Below are 27,327 nucleotides of genomic sequence, written 5' to 3'. Positions count from 1 at the left end.
TTTTTTTTTTAAGTTGCAAAACTTATTTTAGGAAGAACATTAACCAAGTTTTTAAATATATTTGATTTAACAGGTAGACATATGGGAGGATGTATATAGATAAAAACTAGCAGAAGTTGAAATTTGTCCTTATTAAAGGACAAAAACCACCAATGACATCACTGCCTACATTTTACTGCCACAGCAGCAAACGTACTGCTGTAAATAATGACGATATTAATGTCTGCCATCATTTTAGCACAGTTTATTTCGGCATTCAAGATAAAAAAAATCGTGGCTGAAAATCATGAATAAAGGAGAGCCATCAATAAACATTTCCATGAGAATTAGAAAGCTATAACAGTCCGGGAACTGTCATGTTGTTATAACTCAGTTCAGTTATATAGTCCAAACTAAAGTAAGATTGTCTCAACGTACTTTGATTCAATTCAGTCCATCAATTTTATTCACATAACACCAACTCACTCCAACAGATGCCTCAAGGTGCTTTATATTTTAAGGCAAAGACCCAAATCCGAAGAAAACTCCAACAATCAAACGACCCATTTTGAGCAAGCACTTGGCAACAGTAGGAAGGAAAAACTCCCTTTTAACAGGAAGAAACCCCTCCTCCCTGAACCGGTCATCTACTGTGATTGGTTGAGGGGTGAAGAGAAGGAAGCTGGACAAGAGACACACTTCACAAAATGCATATGTCAACATACTATACTTAGTCACACATAATATATTTATCCATTAAGTAGAAAATTAACAACTTCCACAAACACTTTCAATTAAACTGCAATGAAAAATAGCAACATTTTAAAACTTTAAAATTGTGCAAAAACTGCAAAGTGTTAGCCTGCAAACTAAGGACAAATAAGGACAAACCATGTTCACAGCTTTATTAATTAACTGTTGACTCTAAAACTATTAAGCAAAGTTTAATCAACTACCAAGTTACAATTTATTAATAATCCTTATTAAAAAGTGTTACTAAACCAGATCTTTTTACACGTAATGTAAACATTTTAAAACTTTAAAAATGTGCAAAGACTGCAAAGTATTAGCCTGCAAACTAAAAAGGTGTATAATTAGCAAATGCTAAAGAGCTTAGAGACAGATTTATGCAGTGTGATCACAGAGCATGAGAAGGCAGGTAAGGCTGACATAAGCCAAATAAGATATGTGGTGATCTGTCATTTGAGAGGAAATACTAAAACTTCAATCAATGTAGAATCGACCAATTTGGTGGTCAAATGACCTTGACCTTTGACCACTAAATTCTACTCCAGTCAATGTGACTGTTTGTGCTAAATTTGAATAAAATCCCTGAACGCGTTCTTTAGAAAGCGTGCTTAAGAATAATGAACATACAGAAAACCCCACAACTTACCTGGTGTAACGAGTGTAAATGCATAAAATACAGAAAATATTCGTAGTTTTGGTCTGAGTTGGAACTATAGATTCTGCAGAGTCTTAAGATATCACCATTGTTTCTTGGGATTTAGCTCTAGGCCCTGTATAATTAAAGCCACAAGGGTTTAGATGCACTTGTTTTATCCAAGGTCGTGTTTATTTCCCAGTGGCTTAGTCACACATCATTTTCTCTTTCAATCCCAACCCCACTGTTGTCTCCTAGTCTCTTTCAACCTCACTTTCCTCTTCTGCTCCTGATATCTTCCAAGGAACTGATCCACCCACCCGCCACTTTCTACCTGCTCTGTGGTTTATTGAAACACGATGATGCCTGCAGTCATGAACTCCAGCTGTCTACGATGCTTCGCTGCATTTTCCTATTGACTTTTCCTCTTCTCCGCAGCCTTCCTTTGCTCGTTCTCTATATACTCTGTTATCCTCGATCTGTCTCTTGCACTCCTCATTGGCTGCTGGGGTAAGATGTCTTAAGGGTGAAACACTTGGAAGATCGCGCAGGCTCCCAAAACAAACACGGTGATGTGGATACAGAGAAGAATGAGAAACACCAAGCACGTATTTATAATGTTTAATTACCCTGTTGCTTTAGAAACAGTAAAACTAAAAGAACAAAGAAGGGATGAAACCCGTAATAAAGGTGATATTTGTTTTACTATATTCAGCCCTAACAATATAGTGTATTTCGTAAACTTCCTTTTTTCCTCACTTCTAATTGGTTTTATCAGGATGGAAACATCTACAGTGATGTCAGAGATGAGGCGAGAGCCCCGATTGGCTGCTGGCTGTCACCAATGAGGTCACCTCTCGGAGGCGCAGACAGCCACCGAGTATGATGGATGAGGGAGCCCGTGTGTTTGTCTATGTGTGTGAGTGTTGGGAGGGGGTCATCGTGGTGTAGAGGGTCCCAGCGGATTAGCGTTACAGTCCAATGAACCATTTCAGAAAGGAAGGGGCGAGACCCCATCGACCAGCGCTCTTACACACACATACGGAAAGAAAGAAAAAGGACCTGATATGATGACCGCATGTCCCAGGGGAGGGAGAGGAAGAGTCATCTGTTGAGCAATGTCTCAGTTTTAGACACCAATATAGTTAAGTCCTTAGAGAGTAACACAAAGTAACACACTTGCTCACCAGCTGTGCAATGGATCCTGTTTGTAATCTCAACAGATCTTTTTCTATCCCACAGATGCACAAACAGTTCATGAGGCCTCATTTTGAAACTGCCACTTTCTCACTATTAACAAAGCTTTTTTTAATGTATCTCTATCAAAAAGACAGATCAAAATGTATTCATAGAGCACACGATATACTAAGACAACCTGAGGCCACATGTGCACAGAATGCTGAAGCTCTTCTTTTGTAAAAAACCAAAGACGAAGGTGAAACAAAGGCCAGAAACAAAGTGATATCTATGGACACATCTATCAGCACAGCTGCTCTACAATACCATTCATGGGCTTTGTCACTCCAGAATAATAACGTATGCTGTGCAGATGGAGCAGGCAATTTGATTTAGTGTGTATTCTGATATGTGCAGGACCTGCATTTTTCAGCAATGTAACACTTGGACTTTTACTGTCTGCTTTATTCAGCAGTGGTATCTGGGAAATATTTGGCTAATTAATTTTGAAGATGATGTTTCTTTTTTTTTGCACTGCACTTCCTTGTCACTAGTCACCTTAACCCTTACAGAACCACTTCTTGCTCTGCTGTTCCAAACAATAGTTGTTTCCCTGGAAAGGACGCAGGCAAGAGTGTGCAGCTACTGAAGCTCACATTAACTTGTGCTAACCTGGCAGGAAGCATCAGGAAGCTGTCGTTAAGAAGAAAGAAGCAGCAAAACACAAATAATCTTATTAGTCTATTATATCGTTGTAACACCTAGTGATTATTATCCCTTATAAGTCACACTAGAGAAGAAGTAGGGCAGGAACTTCCTTGAGATTATTAAATAAGTGGTTGCTGGAGACTGTATGGAGTTTTTTTTTTTGTATAAAAGTAGTTGCCAAGAGTTTGAGTGTGCACAGGTCACCTGGTGGGAGGCAACCTTTCTCCAAACAGTTGTGGTCCAACTTGGTTTGACTGCAATCACTCACACATAAACTTTTGAAGGTTTGCAAATAGTTTTAGTCAAGTTCATCCAAGTTCATGTGTGAATGGGTGAATAAGGCAAGTTGCATAAAGTGCTCTGAATGCTCGGCTACATAAGAACCAGTTCATTTACCATTTACAGATATTCCTATATACTACACCAGCCGCTTGGTTATACAGTGGCTTGCAAAAGTATTCGGCCCCCTTGAACTTTTCCACATTTTGTCACATTACAGCCACAAACATGAATCTATTTTATTGGAATTCCACATGAAAGGCCAACACAAAGTGGTGCACACGTGAGAAGTGGAATGAAAATCATACATGATTCCAAACATGTTTTACAAATAAATAACTGCAAAGTGGGGTGTGCGTAATTATTCAGCCCCCTGAGTCAATACTTTGTAGAACCACCTTTTGCTGCAATTACAGCTGCTAGTCTTTTAGGGTCAGTCTCTACCAGCTTTGCACATCTAGAGACTGAAATCCTTGCCCATTCTTCTTTGCAAAACAGCTCCAGCTCAGTCAGATTAGATGGACAGCGTTTGTGAACAGCAGTTGTCAGATCTTGCCACAGATTCTCGATTGGATTTAGACACCAGACAGGTCAGGAATAAAGTTATTGAGAAATTTAAAGCAGGCTTAGGCTACAAGATTTCTCAAGCCTTGAACATCCCACGGAGCACATTCAGAAATGGAAGGAGTATGGCACAACTGTAAACCTACCAAGACAAGGCCGTCCACCTAAACTCACAGGCCGAACAAGGAGAGCGCTGATCAGACATGCAGCCAAGAGGCCCATGGTGACTCTGGACGAGCTGCAGAGATCTACAGCTCAGGTGGGGGAATCTGTCCATAGGACAACTATTAGTCGTGCACTGCACAAAGTTGGCCTTTATGGAAGAGTGGCAAGAAGAAAGCCATTGTTAACAGCAAACCATAAAAAGTCCCGTTTGCAGTTTGCCACAAGCCATGTGGGGGACACAGCAAACATGTGGAAGAAGGTGCTCTGGTCAGATGAGACCAAAATGGAACTTTTTGGCCAAAATGCAAAACGCTGTGTGGCAGAAAACTAACACTGCACATCACTCTGAACACACCATCCCCACTGTCAAATATGGTGCATCATGCTCTGGGGGTGCTTCTCTTCAGCAGGGACAGGGAAGCTGGTCAGAGTTGATGGGAAGATGGATGGAGCCAAATACAGGGCAATCTTGGAAGAAAACCTCTTGGAGTCTGCAAAAGACTTGAGACTGGGGCAGAGGTTCAACTTCCAGCAGGACAACAACCCTAAACATAAAGCCAGGGCAACAATGGAATGGTTTAAAACAAAACATATCCATGTGTTAGAACGGCCCAGTCAGCTCTAAATCCAATCGAGAATCTGTGGCAAGATCTGAAAACTGCTGTTCACAAACGCTGTCCATCTAATCTGACTGAGCTGGAGCTGTTTTGCAAAGAAGAATGGGATAATTACGATAATTAAGAATAATTACGCACACTTTTCACTTATTTATTTGTAAAAAATATTCGGAATCATGTATGATTTTCATTCCACTTCTCACGTGTACACCACTTTGTGTTGGCCTTTCATGTGGAATTCCAATAAAATTGATTCATGTTTGTGGCTGTAATGTGACAAAATGTGGAAAAGTTCAAGGGGGCCGAATACTTTTGCAAGCCACTGTATTGTTTTTGTGCTGGACTGTCTCGGGGCATCTTTGCACAGCCTACACCTGGGGTCTGGCCTCGTGTGGTAGACAGCAGCCTCTATGGATCTGCTTAGAGCTTGTTCCTCTGCTGCCATGATTGGTGCCTCTGTATTCATATATATATATGTACACATATCATTTTTTAAACTCCAGCTTGTTTTTTTTCTTCAGAAAACAAAAAACAAGCTGCAGATATTGCAGCATACTGAGTTTGCTTGTAAAAGAGCTCTACCCCAGTAACTGCACAAGGCTCTTCCTCACATGTCTCCATTAGAATAGCAGTGTCCTGTGTGCTATCTCTGATGACCAAGTGTGATTGTGTGTCTATCAGGATGCTATCAAGTCCGGATGGTCAAAGAGGAGGATGTAGATGATAAGCATCAGCTAGTGGATCAATAGGAGCCTGTAAAAAAAAGACCCACACACTCTCTGTTTGAGTGTTTGCGTGTGTGTGTGGGTGTGTGGGTGACACAGTGGATACATGACAGATAACAAGAAGTGATCAGGATGGCCTCACTAAGTACAGCCTTGTGTTCTCTCTCCCTCGCTGTCTCTCTCTCTTAGCCCTCAGGATCAAAATTTGATGAATTTTGTTTCATCTTGTGAAAAGAAAATGACAAAGTGCTCCATGCCATGTGGGAACCAACCAAAAACTGACTTACAACCCCTTTTTTTAGACTGTGACCCAGTGAATAATAAGTGATTTCTGTGACCCATCTGAGAATCATCCAAACCTTTCAAGGTCACCAGAAAAGCCCGTGATGCAAACCTTCCTGAGAGTTGATTTCCTCCGCTAGTCTTTGGACGAGGGAATGCGTTTCTCAGGTCCCCCAAGGTCCCGAGTCGAGCAATAGACAACGCAGCAAACTTCGCAACAAAAGATACTGCGGTATCTCGTATGCAAATTCACTGGGGCCAGAAAAAGTTTTAAAAGCGATCGCTCCTCTTTGCCAGACCCGTTTCATCTTTTATTCTGGATTTGCGACTCATCCCCCTGTGCTTCATTTCAACAGGAAAACTTTTCATCTATTTTGCTCAAATGAACCGAGTTCCTCAGACGTAGTCTCAGGTGGAAGGAGGGCAGGCACTCCATCGCACCAGTCTAGGAGCTCTTCTGTTCAATAAAAGACACTTTGAACTGTGTTGGAAGCCTTTTGGTGTGTCCACCCACTCGCAGCCCTTTACTACAGGGGATATGGGGGCATGTACGGGAAGAGGTAAAAAGAAAGAGATCGACTTCACTGTTATGAAGTGAAATGCAGATACTTAAATTAACACTAGGAGTCCCAGGCTTCTACCTTTCTACCTTTAAAACCCACCACCAGCCAAATGGCTGGTAGGCTTTTAGCTAGGCTTTAGCTTCAGCCAAGTGGAAGCTAAATTGGCCAGTCATTCATATGTAAATTAGGTTGTTAGCTGGGAATTCTGGAGGGAGGGGAGTGGGGGTGTGTGGATGAGGGGGTGGGGGAGCTGCTAAAAGCTGTGCACTTCCTTTTGTGTTTCATCTTGATGCATTCTCAATCATCCAGGGAAATAAATCTCCAAAAGTCACCAACTTGGAGTGTTTCAGTTTGCCATCTTAGGGAGAAATCAACACACATGGGTGTAGGTCCTTTGTTGCTGAGATTTATTGATGAAAACAGTACAAAAAACCAACCATTTGTACACATATTTACAAATAATAATAAAAAGTGAGTGAGTACATTTCAACATTTTCAGCAATCACTCACAATCCTGGCACTGCCATGGTATCTGTAGTCTGCATTTACCACATGTGTATCTGTAGCAGTGAACACATCGCACAGTGGCATGATTGTTCTTGCATTTGTGTTTGACCTGACACATGGCTCTTTTTCCAGGACTAGGTGTGGAGGGTTGTGTCCGGAGCAACTGTTCTTTTCTTGCCTTCTTCTCAGCTACATGAGAGTGAGCCAACTCTCTTGCAAGCTCCACCACATTTACATATGAATGACTAGCCAATCCACTAGTGGATTGAGGAATTTCCCTGCGAATCTTGTTGACTGTGCCGAGGATGGTGGTTTTCAGTCTAAGAAGTTTTTGCGCAAGTGAAAGCGATGTGAAAAAATTGTCCGTGGTAACATTTCTGCCCTTGTCTAGGAATGGTTCCATCAGCCTCATTACTACATTTTCAGAAAGTCTCTCCCCAGTGGGACGATTGGGGTCCTTGCCAAGATATGGGAAGACATTGCAAATGTACTTGGATTTTAGGTCGCAAGCCACCCAAAACTTGATCCCAAACTTGTCAGGTTTACTTGCAATATACTGCAGGAAACAGCACCGAGTCTTTGATGGGAAAAGCTGTTCATCAACGGTGATATGTAGACCAGGGTTGTAGCACGTGATGCAGTTGGTGACCAATGATCCCCACACACTGGAAATTGCAGCGAACTTATCAGTCTTTGCTCGATTTGCTCCATTGTGGCATCAATCAGACCACTGGTATAATGTTGAAATGTACTCACTCACTTTTTATTATTATTTGTAAATATGTGTACAAATGGTTGGTTTTTTGTACTGTTTTTATCAATAAATCTCAGCAACAAAGGACCTACACCCATGTGTGTTGATTTCTCCCTAAGATGGCAAACTGAAACACTCCAAGTTGGTGACTTTTGGAGATTTATTTCCCTGGATGATTGAGAATGCATCAAGATGAAACACAAAAGGAAGTTCACAGCTTTTAGCAGCTCCCCCACCCCCTCATCCACACCCCCCCACTCCCCTCCCTCCAGAATTCCCAGCTAACAACCTAATATACATATGAATGACTAGCCAATTTAGCTTCCACTTGGCTGAAGCTAAAGCTTAGCTAAAAGCCATTTGGCTGCTCTCCGGGTTTTAAAGGTAGAAAAAGCCAAATGGCAGTCCGTGGTGATGTAAGTGTTAAATGCATGAACATAAGTCACACCTTGGGTTCATTACGGCTCCATCAATGAGGAATTTCCTAATTTTACTTTCCCACCAAAAACCCGAAATCCAGCTGTATTACCCCCTTTACCTTTAATCAAACCAACTTATTACCTCTCTCTTCTCACCTCAAGGGAAACCTGCAGTCAGACACTAACAGCAGGTCCTAACAGCAAATCCCGTGTAGTTTTGCTGCACAATGCGACACACCACAGCAGAACCTTACATCCATCTTACAAGATTAAAAGACAGACTGCTCTGAACTGGTTGAACTTGAGTGCCCTCGGGTGTGATTAGCATTACCATTCAAGACCAAGAATGTGTTCATCAGAGGTTTTTTAGTGAATGATGAAGACCTCACAGTACTGTATCACCCAAATAAAGCACATTGCTCTGCTTGTGGTTCCTAGAGTATTTAAGAGTAGAATGGGAAGCAGAGCCTTCGACTACTGGGGACTTCCCATGATGCACTCCGTTTCTTCTTCACTCACTTCTTTTCATACATTATGTGTTTACACAGCACTCTGCATTTAATCTTTAGTTATTATTCATCTCTGGCTCTCTTCCACAGACCCTTCACCCTAAACCAATCACAGCAGATGGCTGTCCCTGCCTGAGCCTTGTTCTGCCAGAGGTTTCTTCCTGTTAAAAGGGAGTTTTTCCTTTCCACTGTTACAAAGTGCTTGCTCAAAGGGGGTCATCCGATTGTTGGGGTTTTATCTGTATCATTGTCTGTGAAGGTTCTCAGTCATCTAGGTCATCGTAGTCGAAGGAGCTTGCAAAGAAAAGCGTCTGGACTTCAAGTAACTTAAAGAAGTCCAGACGCTTTTCTTTGCAAGCTCCTTCGACTATCTGTATCATTGTACAATATGAAGTGCCAATTCAATTTAATTCAGTTTTATTTATATAGCGCTAAATCACAACAGTCACCTCAAGGCGCTTTATATTGTAAGGTAGATCCTACAATAATACATACAGAGACAAAAACCAACAATTATATGAGCAAGCACTTTGGCGACACTGGGAAGGAAAAACTCCCTTTTAACAGGATGAAACCTCCAGCATAACCAGGCTCAGGGAGTGGCGGGGCCATCTGCTGCGACCGGTTGGGGCGAGAGAAGGAAGACAGGACAAAAGCCATGCTGTGGAAGAGAGCCAGAGATTAATAAGAAGTGTGATTCAGCAGAGAGAGCCTTGAGGTGACTATTGCTGTGATTTGGTGCTATATAAATAAAACTGAGCTGAATCAAGTTTCTTTGGACTATGTTTGGTCCACTTTGGCAGATCTGTCAAAGGTGAAATCAATATAACCACAGGCTACCTGCTGTAAACTGGACTGCTTCTACATTAAACATGTGGCTCCCCTAGGCTAAAGCCTCATTTTGAAGAATGTTTTAAAAGAATCTTTTTTTTTTGCTCATAGCTAAAAACGTCGGTTAGCATAGAATAATGGGACTGAAGAGTAGCGATACCCCTGTTAATTGCTCTCTTTCTACTCCTCATTGCACCATTCAACAGTCTGATGGCCATTAAATTTACCCACTGAGACTGGGCACTGTCAAAATTCTTTCACAACCAATTTCGCACATGTGATTACTCGGGTGCCTTCAAAACAATAGTGGAGTGAGGTTCATTAAGCCTTTGGCATGAAGGAGTAGTGAGGTCAGATGAGAAAAAAAAATAACACAGGAAAGCAGTTCAGTTTGGTTTGGACTGCAAAATAAATGAGTGCTGCAAACTGTTTATCTACTTCTCTCGCTTGGTACCCCTGTGGATTTGTCAGGCTTAGTTCATTAAACAAAAATACAAAATTTAACTCGAGAAAAACCATGAGCAGACGTCAGACATGTGCCTAAGTAGCTATGAATCCTCCGTGACTTAATCAGTGACATCTCAGCATTTCCCGCTCAAGCTTTGAAGACGAACGTAAGCAAACGCTGTAAAGTTCTAACTCAATCAAGTCATTTTAAGCAGCCCAGCTTCAAGCAAAGATTAAAGTAGGCCAGAGAGATAAATGACATAGAATTATTGAGTAGATACTAAGGAGACACAAGCCATGGGTGGTGTCACGACCCTCACGTATCCTTTCATCTCCTGAATGGTTAAGCATCTCTCGCGTCGTCCTGCTCCCACTCCACTGTGTTTCTCGTCCTTTCATCGAATGCTAATGCTGCTCCTTCAGCAACGTCCGCCATTTGTGTCTTTTTCATTTACCTTCCCTGTGCATATCTTTAACCTTCCACTTCCACTGTCCGTCTTTTCGCCTTTTGCAACCCAACCGAAAAACAGCCCAAAATCCCACAAGCTTGTCGACAGTTTCGCCTTGAGCAATATGGACAAATGGGATTTCCAATCTGTCATTTTTCAGGCATATCAAGACAGTTAAAACGAGCAAATACCATAACAACCTAATTAAAAGTGAATCTCAGTCTAACTTCTGACCTCTTCTTCTACATCAGTCCATATTTTGAGGATTTCTCTTTCTTTCGTATTCTGTTTAGTTCACTTATGCTTGAGGGACATCCTCACACAGCTTTCAGAGGCATGACCAGAAGCAGTGTATTCCATTTATATGCAATAACTAGTATGTGCTGTGAACAGGCTAATAGAATCTAGCACTAAGGAGGGTAAATTCATAATTTCAGGAGTAGTTTTAGTTTGCATTTTTTGTCAAGTGTGCACATAATTTCTTAAATGTGGTGCTTGGTTGGATTAGAAAGCATCTTCCTTTCTCACAACTAGGCCACAGCAACACTCCCCCACTTATGTTTTATTGTGGATGCTCCACCTTTCGCTTCTCATCTCATCTGTCTCTCTCCATTAAACACGCCACCGATCAGAGAGGCATCTGGAGATGCATCTTTAAGCTTTAATACACTTTGAATAATTAACACATGTGTACATGTACACACACACGCACACGCACACAGTTATAGAATATTCACAACATACTTCATACCGTGTACATTATAACATACCATAATAGACCCATTTCTGTAATATACTCACATATCTATATTATTGCTAATATATATTGTAATATATCTATATCACTAAAGCACTTCTGGATGGATGCAAACTGCATTTCGTTGCCCTGTACCTGTGCATGTGCAATGACAATAAAGTTGAATTCTATTCTATTCTATTCTAATTCTACACGCACACACACACGCACACACACACACACGGAGTCGAGTCTATCAGTGGCAGGCAGCTCCCCTCAGCCAGAGAGAGACCCAGAGGGAGTAGGGAGGCTTACTCAGTGCCAGCTTCAGAACCTTCGAGCTGGGCAGCTCAGAGCTGTGCACCAGCCTGAGTTTGAGCAAGCAGAAACAAAGGAAAGACAGCTGTAACCGTGACACCCTTAGCTGCGAGACAAAAAGAGATGGGTGTCTGCATCCTGCTAATTGACTTGTTGAGGGAATGAGGGAGTGGGTGAACAAGAGAAAAGAGCTTAGAGATCAAAGAGGGATACTTGTATGGAGATGGCTGCCGAGATGCATTTTTTATGCAGGAATGCTATGGGAATACATGCACAGAATGGCTGGCTTATGGCTATATGCACCATATGAACCTTCATGCATTCATCCCTATTGGTGTGCTTTCTGCAGCAACGTGGAAACTTGACAGAAACATTCGACCATCTGACCAATTCACTCATCATGTTGATGCATCCGCTCATTACCGGCACGAAGGCCAACGCTGATCCACATATCTATAAACTTTTCCTACATCTGGAGCCTAAAACAACTCGTGAATAATTATCAACCAGGCTAAAAAAAAACCCCACTGGTGCACTCCCCTGGGAGACAGCGAAGCATCGTAGACTTACTGTGTTTCACTAAGCTAAAGGCGGTCAGGCTTCCAGGAAGAGGAGAAGACACGAGAGATAAGGGATGAAAGAAAAAGAAAAAAATATATACGAACAGGCAAAGGTTGTGAGTTCCAGTTACAGAGTGACTGATGCAGCACATGACATCACTCAGGTGATGTCATGTGCTGTATATAAATGCCACACTGTATATAAATGCCACTTGTTTTGCACATATTCAACTCTGTATATTTTATATATTTTATTATTATTATTATTATTTTTTTTTTTTTTTTTTTTTTACTATTTAATTTGTAAAAATGTGTATACACACACACACACACACACACACACACACACACACACACACACACACACACGTAGGAAAATATTTAGTATACACATCCAGAAATGCATACACTATTATATATTGTACATATATTTATTAGTTTCAGGTTGGCCATTCTTGTATTTTGCTCATTTGTGTTGTTGTGTTTGCACATCTCTGTTGCTTGTGGGGCTGGCACACAAGAATTTCACTCGCATGTGCTGTGCCAGTGTGCCTGCACATGTGATGTGACAATAAAAGTGATTTGATTTGATTTGATTTGATTTGAGGTAGCATCTTAAATTAAAATAGACTAGAAGCTACACAAAGTGTTTGTTCTCTGGTTCACATTTCCAGTAGCAGGTGGAACAGAGATGTCCTGGTTGCTCAGACTTCCTCTGGCTCCTCCTGGGGGAATCCACAGACACTCCCAGGTCAGCTGGAAGACAGAATCCCTCCAGCATCTTGTGCCCAGCTGGCTGTACCTGGCAGAGCTGTAAAGGGAGGCAACCAGGGGGCGTCCTTTGCAAGTGCCTGAACTACTTAGATTGTTTCATTTCAGTGTGGGGGAAGCAGCGGGTCTACTTTGAGTTCTTCTTCTCTTTCCAATCTTCTCACCACATCTGGGAGAGTAAGCCTTTCCACCCTGCAGAGAAAACATCTCCAACCCACGTATATTAGGGTCATCTTCCATTACCATACCATTACCTTTTATTACCATAGGTTTTGACAGGATCACTGTCCCGGTGAAAACTGTAGATTTTTGACTTATAAAATAGATATAAATATAAATACATATAAATACAACAAGATAATGATAAACAGACTGGTTCTTACATAGTGCTTTTCTACTCTACTTGCACCCAAAGCACCTATTACAGCACCTTATACAGCTTGTCTCATTCACTCATTCATACAAGCGTTTTTTTATATGTCTAACTGCTTTCTATCTAACATTTGTACTCACACTCTGAAAAATACACCAGGAACGACTCTGGGTTTGGTATCTTGGCTAAGGAAAGTTTGGCATACAGCCTGCACGCCAAAACTAAACCACAGGCACCTTCAAAAAGAGAGAGGACAAAAAAAGCAAAACACTGCATGGTAATAAAGGTAAGTGTCTGCAGTTGTGGACGTGTGTTCAAGGTACTGGTGAGATATAAAGGAAGACGAGTGTAAAGATCCCCTGCATAGTGGTTTATTTACTAAATGGATCAGGCATGGAGTCCACTATACCTCTGACGGTGCTGTGGACAGATCCTTTAAGTCATGGAAGTTGCGAGGAGGTGATGCTTTGTGGTGCATTATCCTGCTGAGAGAGCCCCACAACCAGCAGGGAATACAATAATGCTTAGGTTGGTGGTATGTTATAAATTAACATCCACATAGATGGCAGGACCCAATGTTTTCAAGCATAACTTTATCATCAATATGAGCTACAGCAGCTTGTTTGCTGGATCCGACCGCCCACCCACGACCCTGTGGCTGGTTCCCCACCTTTTGATAGATACTGACCACTGCAGTAGCTATCAGCTCACAAGAGGTGCAGTTTTGCACATGCTCTGTTCCAGCCGTCTAGCATCACAATTTAGCTCTTGTCCGACTCGCTCAAATCCTTACGCTAGCCCATTTTTCCTGCTTCAAACTCATCAACTTTGAGGACAAAATGATCACTTACTTCCTAATATACCCCACCCACTAACAGGAGTCATGATGAAGAGATAATCAGTCTGATTCAGTTTGCCTGTCAGTGGTAAGAATGATATGCTGATCGGCGTATATTGTGCGATGTATTATGAAAACCTTCCAACATACATGATAAGGCTGCACGTGGCCACAATACTTGCAAATTCAAAAACAGCCTGATTAGACATAAAAAAAAAAGTGCCTTTATAAGTTCAATATGAGTTTACTCATTTGTTACCCCAGTGGTGCGTGCACTGCACACATTTCTGACGAATCCAACACCACAAAGCCAATAAAAAGGTATAATCAATAACGAGTACCTCGGGTCACGGCTAAGGATGAAACTGTTGTTGCATGGAGCATTTTACACACACACACAAGAGAAAGATAAGTCTCTTCCTGTCAAAGCTCCCATCAGGGGATGTTATTTGGCAGCTATTTTCTGTCTTTGCTGCCAGTCATGTACTGCATTAATTCATTTGTGGGACATGAAGTGTCCTGAGTGAAAAGCACATGCAAAATGAATGAATGGCTTAATTAACAAGCAGGCGAATTGCAATCAATAAATGAATAAGAAGGCAAGCATGTAGACAGGAAAATAAATGCAAACAAACCTGTTTTTCTATTACATTTTTTCCATGTTCATTTTTTATTATTGTCTTATTTTTCCTGTTTTCTTGAATTGAAATGAAGTCATTTCAACCTAAACCCTGGGGCCCGGCGTCGACCCAGTCGGCTCAACCGGACCGATGCTGGGATTCATCGGAGCAGAGCAAATTTGTTTGTCTCTGTGTTTGTTTGTACTGGTGTTTGTTTCTCTCATTGTTTGTGTTTATATGCATTTCTGTTGATGGCCTTCTCAAGTGTTTCTCCAACTCTGGCAATTTTCTGCCTGGTCGCCCCTAATGTGCCTCTCTGTTTATCTGCTGTCACAACACAGCTGATTTATATATATTTACAAATCCAGGAAGTGACAGCAGAGAATTATACTTACTTTAAAGGAAATTATACATTAGTGGTTATCTGTTGTGAATGTGAATTTTTGTGTGTGTGTGTGTGCGCGCGCGTGTGTGATTTACCTATGCCGCAGCTTCACATAACACATGCTATGACTTTTATCAGATATGAAGTCAAGTCAGCCTCAAGAAATATGACAAATGCCTTTGGGAAGATAACCAGTGTAGTGTGAATTCAATCACTTTGGCAACTGACTGCTAATGACACAGGGGGAAACTTTTCCAGGCAGCGGTGATGGGCAATATTGCTTTTAGCAGGGGCTACGAACTGGCAAATTGGAACAAAATCGTGGCTAGAAGAGATAAACGCTTAACGACTGAAAAAAAAGGCGCTGTTGGCCCAAATGAGCCTATGCATTACTTCAAATTGTTACCGATCCACGAGAGAGAGCCAGAGAGAGGAAACATAAGGCTACGTGGTAACAAACTGATTTAAATATATAGGATTTTTCATAGTAATGTATCATCTTTGTGGATCTTTACTGACCATTTTCTAAACTTTTACGATCTATTCACCTATTTTTTCTCTCTTTAGTCATGGTACTAAAACATACGTGTATGACACATTTAAACTTTAATTGTCAGGGATGTGACTAATGATAGCTAGTTAATAGCTAAGGACTGCAAGCTCCTCACAACCAGTAAAAACTAATGGTTGCCCAATGAGCGCGATGAATTTTTTCCACATTAGGCAACTTATAGCTAGTAGTCTGGTCAACCACGTTTTATTGCAGTGGGACCGCACAAGTTGCCTCTCACCAAATAATCACGTCCGACTCAGACTGACTGCAATCACTCTCAGACTGACTGCTCAAAGTTTACAAATGACTCCTGTCTCATTTCTAAACACAGACAGAATGCCAACATGTTGCAATCAATCAGTCTGACTGATTGACTGCGACTGATGAGTCAGTCTGAGAGCAATGCATCAATTTGCAATAGGGAACTCGACTCAACTGGTTGCTAACTGGTGGTATTCGGGCTATATTCCTATATAAAAGAAAGGTTAAAGATCACCTATGTCATTTTGCAGTGCAAACACTGTCCTGCAGCAGCTACGTCACTATTTGTGGAGGAATTGCTGTTTCAGATCTATGAGGTTCTGGCTGGACTCTGAATGTAAGTAGCTAATATGAATTTCTACATATGTAGATGGTAACAGATTGCAAGACATTGTTGACGTTTAAACATGATTGGTCAGAGGGCCCGGTGGCGCCAGTGTCCGGCAGCCTCGCCTCTGTCAGTGCGCCCCAGGGCAGCTGTGGCTACAATGTAGCTTGCCATCACCAGTGTGTGAATGTGAGTGTGAATGGGTGGATGACTGAATGTAGTGTGAAGCGCTTTGGGGTCCTTAAGGACTAGAAAAGCGCTATACAAATGCAGGCCATGATCAAAGATTAAATGTAATTTTAAATTGCCAACTTGACCACATTCAGTTGCAGACTCACAGCAGACTGACTCTTCCCTCGGTCCTCCAAGCAACCCTTTAAAAAGCAACAAGATCGCAAGTTCATCACTCAAGTCATGATGGGTGCATGGCGGTGCTGGTCTCCAACCAACGTTATCACTTGTGTGATAGTAATATAAGTCAACATCTGCAGTAAGAAGGCATAGGCGTACTGTAAAATTGGCAAATTTAGCTGCTAGTGTTTTATTTAACAGGGTTAGGTAAGATTTCCTTACAGTGGACACCAGCACACATGCATCCCTCACAATAAAAGTAACTAAGATGTATCTGCACTCTATGTGCTGTTAATGACAACAAAAACCCATGTCAGGATGTGGGGTTGGCACAAATGTGTGTGCATGTGTGTTTTTGTGTCTATCAAAATTCAACAAACCCCTCCTGACATTCAAAGGGCTTGGTAACCATGGCGATGCCTGCACCGAATTAAAAAAAAGGGAAAAAAGAGTATATCAAAAGAAAAAAAAATAGGAAGAGAAGAAAAAATAAAAGCTGAATTGGTGTAGCTCTGTGAAGTAGATAAGGTTGGATGTCAGGCTGGTATTTACAGGAGGGCGTAACTTGTGATGGCAGGCTGTGTGGAGTCAAGTGTTATCCTCTCCGCACCCACACCCCCGTCTCCCTTTCCACTCACACCAAATGCCTGAAACTGCAGCACCGTTCATACACTTAAAATTCTAATACACGATTACCTCACTGTCTTAAGTTAAAGACACACCAATATGCAGGGAAAAATTCACACAACAAACAGGTGTGTAAACCTGTGTATATCTAAATATGTGAATGCGCATTATACCCATCTACGCTGCGCACGCCCAGCTGAATGTTTTAGTTTTGATATGATATCCTTTCAACAACTGAGGCTTTATGAGAGGATGGAGAGAGTGATGAAGAGAGGAGCGAGAGATCAAATAAAAGGCTGAGCATGCTTGCTTCCAGCACGCAGTTACTCAGAGTAAAGAAACGAGCAAAGAAAGAAGAAAAAAAGAGGGAAAAGGTTACAAACAAGAATGAGAGGAAAAGAGTGTGTGTGGGGGGAGGGGTGCACATCAAAACTCTTTGCCTGAAATAGAGGCAAAGTTAGAGCGAATGTGTCTGGGTGTTAAGTACAACTTTCTGAAGGCACTGAAGTTTCTTTTTTTTGTGTGTTTGTGTTTGTCAGAGTGAATTTCTGCATTTGCGAGCGAGCCGGTTAGAATTAGAGGAGCTTGACAGAGACACGGGGACTGCGAGAGCGAGTCGGCTCATGGATAGATGAGGGTTTTCATGCAAATATAACATTTGGGACGTTAGCGCGCTCTTCCATTTGCATACCCATTCACCCTGACATGTTTATAAGTGAATAAATCCAGTGCTGCTTAGAGTACAACAGCTGCTGCTGGGCCACTCTCAGCAGCCCTCATTCATATACTCATATACACACACTCAGATGGCATACAGGCCACAGCTGCACCCTTGGCATTACTATGCCACCACTTCCTTGTGTGTGTGTGTGTGTGTGTGTGTGTGTGTGTGTGTGTGTGTTTTTGTGCGTATGCAAATCCATTGATACTCATTAATGTATCCATGTGTTGCATTGATAGGCCATCTTCTGAATCTGTCTTTTATAGAGGATGTATAACTACGTGTGCTCAGCAGCACTTGTGTGTGTGCACATGCTCAAAGCCGTACCTCTGAGGTGTTGACTCGTCCCTCCTGGAAGGAGCAGTCGCTGGCATCCTGTGTGCACATGTGGCGATATTTGCACCAGTGGCAGGGGAAGTTTCCGTTGACACAGGACAGGCACCTGCAGCAAGCCAGAACAGGAGAAAGAAAGGATGAGGTTTCCATGATTTATGCATTTATTTCACTCGTGACTTTTTGTGTCTACATCCTTGAATGTCCTTTAATGGAGTTTGAGTTTCCTGATCCTGCCACAGTGGCTTCCAGTGACAAGCTACAATGAAGAACATAAAAAAGTGTAACTGTAAAAAAGAAAACTGAACATAGGTTTTATGGCATTTTAATTTACAGGTTGCTGCCCCGTGACAGACTCAACATTGCTCTGTCTGCTAATGTAATGCTCAAAATGAATATTTGCAGGCATGTGGCAGACCTCGGTCTCATAATTGTGAGCTCCCATGATGCCCAAGGAAATGGAAACAGGCAGAAACTAGGAGAAACTGTGGCCAGCGGTGAGTTATTTGGATGTGAGGAAAACCAGTGGAAAAACAAGTATATACATTATACTTTGCTTTGTCACAACATCCAGTTTACATTTAAGGATAATTGTACACCACCAGAAAGACGAATTACACTTTTATGCTATAGGCTCTAAAGATGCATAAGAAGATTTGCACTGACAGATAGATGCTAGTTCCTTACTACAATCACAGCTTTCCCTTAATGAGAGAGTGAAAGGCAAAGAAATAGAGCTGACTTTGTTGGTCGTTTCAGATACTGAAGTCTCTCATTATTTCAAGTGCCAAAAGCATACCAAGGCAATAGAGCATAAATCTATGTTTCCTGAAAATTGAAGGCATAATGTAATGAAGATCAAAAATGATAACATAATGTATTTCATTCTTCTTAAGCAGCTACATGTTTTATGTATCATATACCAGCCAGTTATTGTCCTTAATGTCAATAATTCATCCTTATTGTTACTGGTTGTAGGCAACGCTGATGCAAAAGGATTGAGTCACTTTCATTTCTTTATATTTCGCTAGAAAAACTGTTATAGAGTAGATCCAGTGATTTCTTGAAACCTGGAATTCTAAGAAGCTTGAAAGCCAATATTTGGCATGACCACCTTTATTCTTTCACACAGCCTGAACTCTCTTCTTTTAATTTCGTTCAGTAGTCTTCAGTAATAGTTTTCCAGGTTTCTTGAAGGACATTCAAAGCTCTTCTTTGAATGTTGGCTGCCTTTTGTTCTGTTTTCTGTAAAGATGCTTCAATAATGTTGAGGTCTGGGCTCTGGGGAGGCCAATCCATGACTGATAGCATTCCTCCGTTTGTTCTGTACGTTTTCCAGGTGTGCTTTGACTGCACTGGCAGGGTGATTGGGACCAATCACATGCTTTCCACATGGCAATGCATGGTGGATCAAAATGCGAGGGTACATTTTGATTCAATGACTTTTGACACCATGTCAGAGCCTCCACTGCAATGATGTCTTATATACAGACTGACAATTATAAATGAAGTTCAAATTAGCTACTGATTTTGAGTCTAGTTCATGTCTAGTTTGGCATATCTCAACCTTTTATCCATGTTTTCCTTCCTTAAAAATGGTGTCTTGACAGCCACCTTTCCACTGAGACCATTTCTGATGAAGCTTCAGAGTGAACCATTGATGGATCAGCATGAGAGCTAGATGCATCTATCAGCCCCAGTATCAGGTTTTTCAGCTTATCAGCTAATAGCTCTTTGGGAATCACATTGCTGGCACAAAATTATTTTATGGCATTTTTTATGGATTCAAATAAACAAAACAAAATGTGGGACAAACTATGTGATAATGAGAGAGGTGGTTAGCAACAAAGTGCCTAAAGATATCATTTAAAACTGGTTCTTTGCTATGTTTTCTGTTAGGTGTAGACACAACCCTGGTTAGGTGCATTTTTAATGCCTTAATTCATAGATCACTGTTAAGAGGCTTAACAAGCAAAAACAAACAAACATGAAAAAGAAAACAAAAAACATTCTCTAGTCAGGTACAATGACTGGACTGAAATGTAATGTCTAAAGAAAAACTTTAAAACACCTTCACAAACTATTGATCAAGACCATTTTTTAAAAACTGAGAAGAAAGTCTTTGAAAGGAAAAATAAAATGTGGGGTGTCTTAAGACTTTTGCACAACTGAATTTAGCAACATTTGAGCCAAAGAGACAATCCAAAATTTCTATACTGCAGAATTCTAAGCATAAAATGCACTGAAGGAAGTCCAGCTACTATGACCTGCATTCTTTGCAGATTATGGACATGTGTAGGTGCATTTGAAATATCAACACGACTTATCGCACCGTGGCAGCCCAGCACTGACTTGCATCAACATAGTAGCACAAAATTTTCAAGAAGCACAACTGCAGCTTCCTTCATTAAGACTTTATTTGAGCTGTCAGCAAGGCCAGAGGGCGGGTTACTGAACAGCCAGGAGGAGAGAGCAGGAAGGAATCCTTGGTGATCCACTCCTCCCTTCGTATTCTCCATGCTTGGAGGCTTAAAGTTAAACTAAGCTGGCAGACCAAGATAAGCCAGTTTTTCTATAACTTGAGGAAGAAAAAAAAAAAAGAATGCATACACATTCAAACATGGATTACCAGACAAAGACAAGGCTATCATGGTCACTACAAAGAAGCAGCGGAAGGGAAAATGCCATGGCTAGTAATGCTGTTAATATGAGAAGTTTCAAAGTTGTTCAATTACTTTTTGGCTCTGAAGTCTCTACTTGATCACTTTCCTCAAGTGATTTCACATCAGCGGTGTATTAAATTACACTCTGCTTTCTGTCAATCATCTGACACCCACAGGAGCAAAGAGAAAGTGTTCACTTCATAAACATGTTGCAGAGAGAACGCTTAAATTCAAGCTCGCTGTCAAGGAAAAATACAAAAATTAAAAAATACAGTGACAGAAGTAGAAATGTTCAGTAAATCCCCCCCAAAAAATCTTACAATTAAAACAAGTCATAGCTATGCAGTCTTTACACCGCTTCTAAACTAAATGTCACTTAACTGGCTTGAGAAAAACAAGCTCTAATTACATGTCCTGTCAGTCCTCACTCCCATATGCTGTCACTGTACTCAATCAGACCTCCGATAACACCCACACCCACCAGAGGAACTGACTGAGAACCTGCGGGGTCTTTTTTTCATTATTGTTTTTTTTTATTTTTAACCAGCATCTGGTTATTACTGCCACCTCCAACTTCATCGTTTCTTGATAGCGCTGTCTTTCTAAGCCTGTGTTACTTTCCTGTTGTGGTTGTTCGTTATATAGAACCAAGATTTTCTGCTCAGGAATATCTTGAGCTAAAAGACCAAAACCAATAAACAAAACAAGAAATAAAAAGTAAAACATAATTAAAACAAGTATTTTATGGCACCCTTGAAGCCAAATTCGCCGGGGCTTTAAAGGATTGGACAGGAAAGTGAAAAAGAGCTCGTACTTAGTTGGGAAAAAAGATTCAAGAGATATAAAAACCTCAGCCACCACCTTCTTAGTTTGACTGACAAGCAATCTCTGATAAGTCTAGTTCAAGAACACCACAGTAACGCAAACCAGGTCCACCAAGCTGAAGGACAATTGCTCAGCTGACAATGCCACCCTGCTGCCGGAAACACTGACTTTAAATTGGATCTCAGCCTAATCCTCTTTCTGTCTTCGGGTCTATGTCCTTGGTTTTTTAGATTTTCGAGGGTTAACTGTTAAATCGCCCACGCCGGAGTACCAAAGCAACGGCAAAGGCTTCATATAGCCAGAGTTAAGCTGGTGAGACTAGACTGAACTGCAGCGTGAGGTTTTTAATCAATGCCAGTGGATTTCCATGGAGGGAAGGGTGGACTGAGGTTATGCTAACAGTCTGATGTTTGTTAACAGAGCTGGTGAGCCAGTTCCTCCTCACTATTAACTCCAGGCTTGATCGATTTCCCGTTGCAGGGCAGTGCGCGCGCACATTCACAAGCAACGAGCGTGAGAGCTCAGACTACAACATCGAGCTAAGGCAAACTTATGCACGCAAGTCATCACCCGTGCTGACATCGAGGCATTCCTCCTGGGTCACCTGGGCAGTGGAGACTTGTCCTACAGTAGAGCTGTCAATGCCTGGACAACCGGCTTGGGTAAGTGGCGGCACTGCTGCAGTGCAGTCAATAAAGTCCGCTGCTATTTAACAAGGCCCAGCAACAGCTCCGGGTCAAACGCCTTTTCATCTTCTCCAAGCTTTTGTTCGAGGGAGGATGGATCGATGGAACAAAGCTGTTGATGTGCGTGCAACGGCCCCGCTCAAGCATATATGAAAGGAGGGAACGATCATATCCTCATTTAAATCTGGTCAATGAGGATAAAGTCACGGATCAAACTGCAATTCTGTCTTAATTTGCAGGCTATGCTTTTATCTGCAGCTCAAACAAACATGTCAGCATGTGGTGGGCCCAAAAGTGACCCATTTGAGGCATGAAGCTGAAAGCTTTTAACGCTGTAATCAGTACTTGAAGCAGCTATAAGCGCAGCGTGATTTTGATTTAGAACCTCTGATTGGTTTGATAATGTATCTCGCAGATATCTGCCTGTGCTTCATGTGCACGGTGCTGCTTGGAACCTGGGGTAGGCTGGCTCTGCTATGTGGTCTATAAATAGGCCTCTTTGTGTTTTATCCAATAAAGCTCCAAAGTGAGCGGCAATAAAATGATGCATACATCATTAAGTTATACAGCAGCACGGCAGCCAAATGAGAAGTTTAGATTCTCACCAGGGGACTCAGACTCATTATACGGTATTATTGCATCTTGTCACGGCAATGTCCAAAAGCAGTAAGTCTGCGAGTCTCAACCCTCAGTTTAATTAAACCAGGTCACATTCACTTAAAACCCAGACCAACAACTTATTGTCTTAATATCAACAAGTAATGATGTAATGACAGAAAAGTTTGACTATAAACTTTTTTTTTCTAGCAGTGGATAAAGAGTGGGGCGACGGGGAATGACGGGCCTCAAAATAAGAGCCTTTTCCAGGGGCTGGAGTGTGAGCCGGTCCCCCTCCCTGGAGTGCTTCTTTTCACTGCATAGATTTCAGCCCTTTCATATTGTAATGGTCATGGTGGCCTGAGGCTGTGGCGCTAACCTTTTAGCTGTGTGGGACGCATTATTCCCGACACAATGGGCACAATTTCTGTTTCGTTCGGCAACACTCGGCTTTATCTCTCTCTTTCTTCCTCTTGAAGACTTCTTTCTCGCTCGTCTTTTCCCGTCTCCAGCTCTCCCAGAATGTGAATTTCCTTCCCCCTCCAGCACCCTGCCACCTGTTTGTTTCTATGCCTCTCTATATATTATTCCTCCTCCCGCACGCTCAATTAAACTATTCCAAACCTCTTTTTTTAATGCAAATTTCGGATATTGTATATGTAAACAGCTCACAGCGCAATTCACCCGCACCAAGTACTGTGGCTTCTGTCTGCGTGCGCTCCCTCTGACTGTGCGTGCACCTGTTTTGTGTGTTTGCACGAGCGTGTGCACTGCTGGTGATGCTGGTGCCCGCATCCAACTTTGAGCCCGTCTGGGCGCTCGCCTGCAGGCCCGCTCTGCTTGTGCATCTGTGCTGATACAGTACCACTGTTGTGCGTTTGCTGTTGTGCTTCTACGCTGGGCTTTCATCCGCCCATCACGCCCACGAGGATGACTCAATTACCGTCCCCTGAAAGCAGCGACTTCTTTACTCCGCTCCCTGCAGGCGGAGGTGGTTGTTGGGCGGGTCAAAGATTTTGAGGTGAAAGGTGAAGAGTATTGCATGACACGCGGGTTTGTGTTACAGCTGCAGTGGCAGTAACAGCGCTGTATTATTATTTATTTTTTTAACAGTCCAACAGAGTCCTGAGGGGGCCCTGCAAAGCCAACATCAAAGGCTTAAACAACAGCATGCCTGTTTATGCTGCAAAGAGAGCGCGACTAGGCGGGCTAGTTAATCAGGGGTACGCAGCATAAACACACACCCACACACACATTAGTAAACATGTCCTGCATGCATACAAATATGAATAAATAGGCACTCTGGAGTTACTTTGACACATCCTGCATGCTCTTTAACAAACGGAAAACTACACACACACATATTCACAAAAAAAAAAAGAATCAAAGCCATTCAAGCAGGCCTGGAGGCCCCGAGAAGTGGCCCAGGTGAGCACTCTCTCCAAGCCCACTCCATTATGACCATCTCCACACAGGCACCTCAGCTAGAGCTAATTAACGGCCTATTACTATGCAGATATATGCAGGGCCGAGAGCAGAGCGCGAGCAATAAATGGGCTTGATGAACGAGAGAGAGGCAAGGAATGGGAGGTGTGCAGGGGCAGAGACGGGTTGGGGCCAGGCGACAGAGAGATGGGCAAAGTGATGAATGGGAGAGGAGAAGTCAACAGGCAGACAAGAGGACAGTGGGACAGCAGGAAAGGAAAAGAGCTGTAGGCTGCAGGGAGTGAGGATCGGATGGTAGCGGGACAAAGACACTTATAATGCTGGTGAATCAGTAAAAGCTACTGTCATGACTTAACATATTAAACCCTCATACAGCCCACATACAGTTAAAAAAAATGACAATTCTGCACATGTTTACATATAAGAATCATTTTCAGGATGCCCCTAATTCTTTTAAGATATAAAACAGGTGTAAACACTGAAAGAGGAAGTGATTCTTCAGTCAATGCTTGCCAAGAGAAACAATAAATCTACTTTAGTTATACTACACATGCTTTTTTCATTTCAGGTGTATTGATGCAACTGGGAGTCTGTGCCAGGTGGAAGTGAATCGAATGCGAGAAAGAGAGGAAAAGTGTGTGCGAAGTCCGAGCACTGACTTCAGGGGGAGCAGCCAAGACTCATTTAGCAAATGACATTTTATTTATTTTCATTTAACCTTTATTTAACAAGGCAGGAACACATTCTTTCATTCATTATCAGGATGATCTCAGTACTCTGTCACTCTCTCTAATACCCCCTAGTCCCCCCCTTCCTGTGTATGCACAGAAAGACAAAAAAAAGAAGAGTGTCATGTAGAAATTGTTTTTGATAGAAATTTAGTGACAAAAGAAAAAGTTTTTCCTTCCCACTGTCGCCAAGTGCTTGCTTAAAGTAAGTCAGTGATTTTGGGGGTTTTCACTGTATTATTGTAGAGTCTTTACCTTACAATATAAAGCACCTTGACGCGACTGCTGTTGTGATTTGGCGCTGTATAAGTAAAATACAATAGAATTGAATTGAAAAGACTACCTCTCCTTGTTTCCTGTCTTGCACCTTCTTTTTAAGCAACAGACACAGACATGCATATAAAAACCTGCTTTCAGAACACTGTTAAAAAGTCTACCAGTATTCCTATACTTAAATTAGGGATAATATGTTTCCCGGGAACATGAGTGACGTCTTTTTCCTCCCAAGCTTGGCTGCTCTTCTAAGTCTTCCATGGTTAAGAATCGATTTATTATTTCACTCACCAGTAGTCCCTTCATTGCTTTAGATTTAATTAACTAATTGATTTGTAAAAAGCTTGACCAGATTGAATACTGAATTAGAAACGGCTGCATGGTTTTCTCTTGATTCCTGCATTAAACCAGTTATTTACACCTGCAGGTAAGTAGCAGTATTTTAGCACTTTTTTCTTTTAAAACTTCAGCCACCTGTTGATTTTCATCTTGCATCTGACCAGCAGTATGATCTTTGTATTGAGGTTTTGGAGACATCTGTCAAGTAACTGTGTGATGTTAACTTTTTGGATGTGTGACAATCATGGTGACAATGAAAGATCAAGTAAATAAAGGTCCAGTTACACAGGCCAGGACCATCTGGCACCCAGCAATCTGAATTCTGTATTTCTGGACAGGTTCTGAACCGGGAACATTCAAAAAGCACCGTCAATCAGTAAAGAAATATGCATTTTTCCCTAGCAACCAACATCCAATATGGATGACAACTCTTGAGCAATGAATGATGTCATTGAGAAACCTCAATAGCTATTTAAAAGAGTGTTAAAGCAATTTAACAGAGAAACTAAACATAAACTGATATTTTTCTCCTTTCGCCCCATCCTACTTAGCAACAAGCTCTCAACTTACGATTGGTGGACGCTGCAGTTGTAGAAGACAAAATCCACACTGGCAAACTTCTTCCCAGTTTCCTTCGACTTTAGATACAACTTTATTATGCGTCGGTCACCTACAAAGTCAAACATAACAAACACATTGTGTTTTATTAGTGTTTTTCTTTACAAAGAATGTCAAGTAGCAAAGACGAGTAAAACCCACTGCATAATAACCGATCCAAATAAATGAATCCACATTCTTTAAATATTACGAAGGTGTGCATTAACGTTTAGATCTGTGGAGCTTTACAGGCACAAACTCAACAACAGTGTTTTACATTTTAGTTCTTTGAACAGGATCAAAAGGTACTCTTTCATACAACAACACTGGTATCATCACACTAGGAGCAGCAATGCATTGTACTGGTAAATTTGAATTATTAACGCCTTTTCTGCAATCTTCACATCAGTGGGCGTGATTGGACCCTCTGCTGAGACAGTTCTGACCTCCCGGCCTTTATGTATGACACCCTACTCTATACTCCACTCTATATTTCCATAGTCCATCTATAACAGTTCGTATATGGAAAATGTTTCATGACCCCAGGAGCAACCTGGTCCTAGTCAATGTATACACTTTCACTGTTCCTGTAAATCTGCAGATTTGGAGACAGCACTTCTGCTGGAGAGTAAAAAGAGCTCTGAGCAAAATCTATTTATTAGAGTTACTCAGTGGCGAAAACACTTACAGCTGTCTATATACATTCATGGGCTTTCAGCGGTATGTTTATAAATGTGCTCATTCTAATTTTGATAATCGAGAAGCAGTGGGTGAAGCCGAAGAGAAAAATGTCTTGTGTCTCACACAGCTGAATAAACTGTCAAATTAAGCAAACAATTCATATTTAGCATCGAGCAAAACTGTTCAGCTGAAAAGCCCGTCATCGTCTCCCCAAACAAAAGTTTGTTAGACGGCTGAAATGTAAAAATGCAAAAAGTGACACTGTGTGATCTAATAATGTATGTCCAACTGAAAGCAGGACTAAATTACTGCAGCAGATTTGAGAAAGCTTCACACAGTGAACATGACTGAAATCCTGA

At 41.6% G+C, this 27,327-nt stretch overlaps 1 protein-coding gene across 2 annotated transcripts in view; it reads right to left on the bottom strand.

The window, feature by feature from the left end:
- Window positions 1-27,327, bottom strand: part of LOC308407873 (plexin-A1-like) — a 338,220-nt gene that overhangs the window by 120,749 nt on the left and 190,144 nt on the right. For both annotated transcript variants that reach the window (XM_080899801.1, XM_080899802.1), the window contains exons 8-9: window positions 26,261-26,360; window positions 18,128-18,242 (exon numbers count right to left, since the gene is read on the bottom strand). In XM_080899801.1, the coding sequence (XP_080755927.1) occupies window positions 18,128-18,242; window positions 26,261-26,360 (215 nt within the window). The remainder of the gene's footprint in view (window positions 1-18,127; window positions 18,243-26,260; window positions 26,361-27,327) is intronic.

Source organism: Rhamphochromis sp. 'chilingali' (assembly GCF_963969265.1).
Source record: "Rhamphochromis sp. 'chilingali' genome assembly, chromosome: 12".
Lineage (NCBI taxonomy): Eukaryota > Metazoa > Chordata > Actinopteri > Cichliformes > Cichlidae > Rhamphochromis > Rhamphochromis sp. 'chilingali'.
This window is presented reverse-complemented; position numbering and strand designations above follow the sequence as displayed.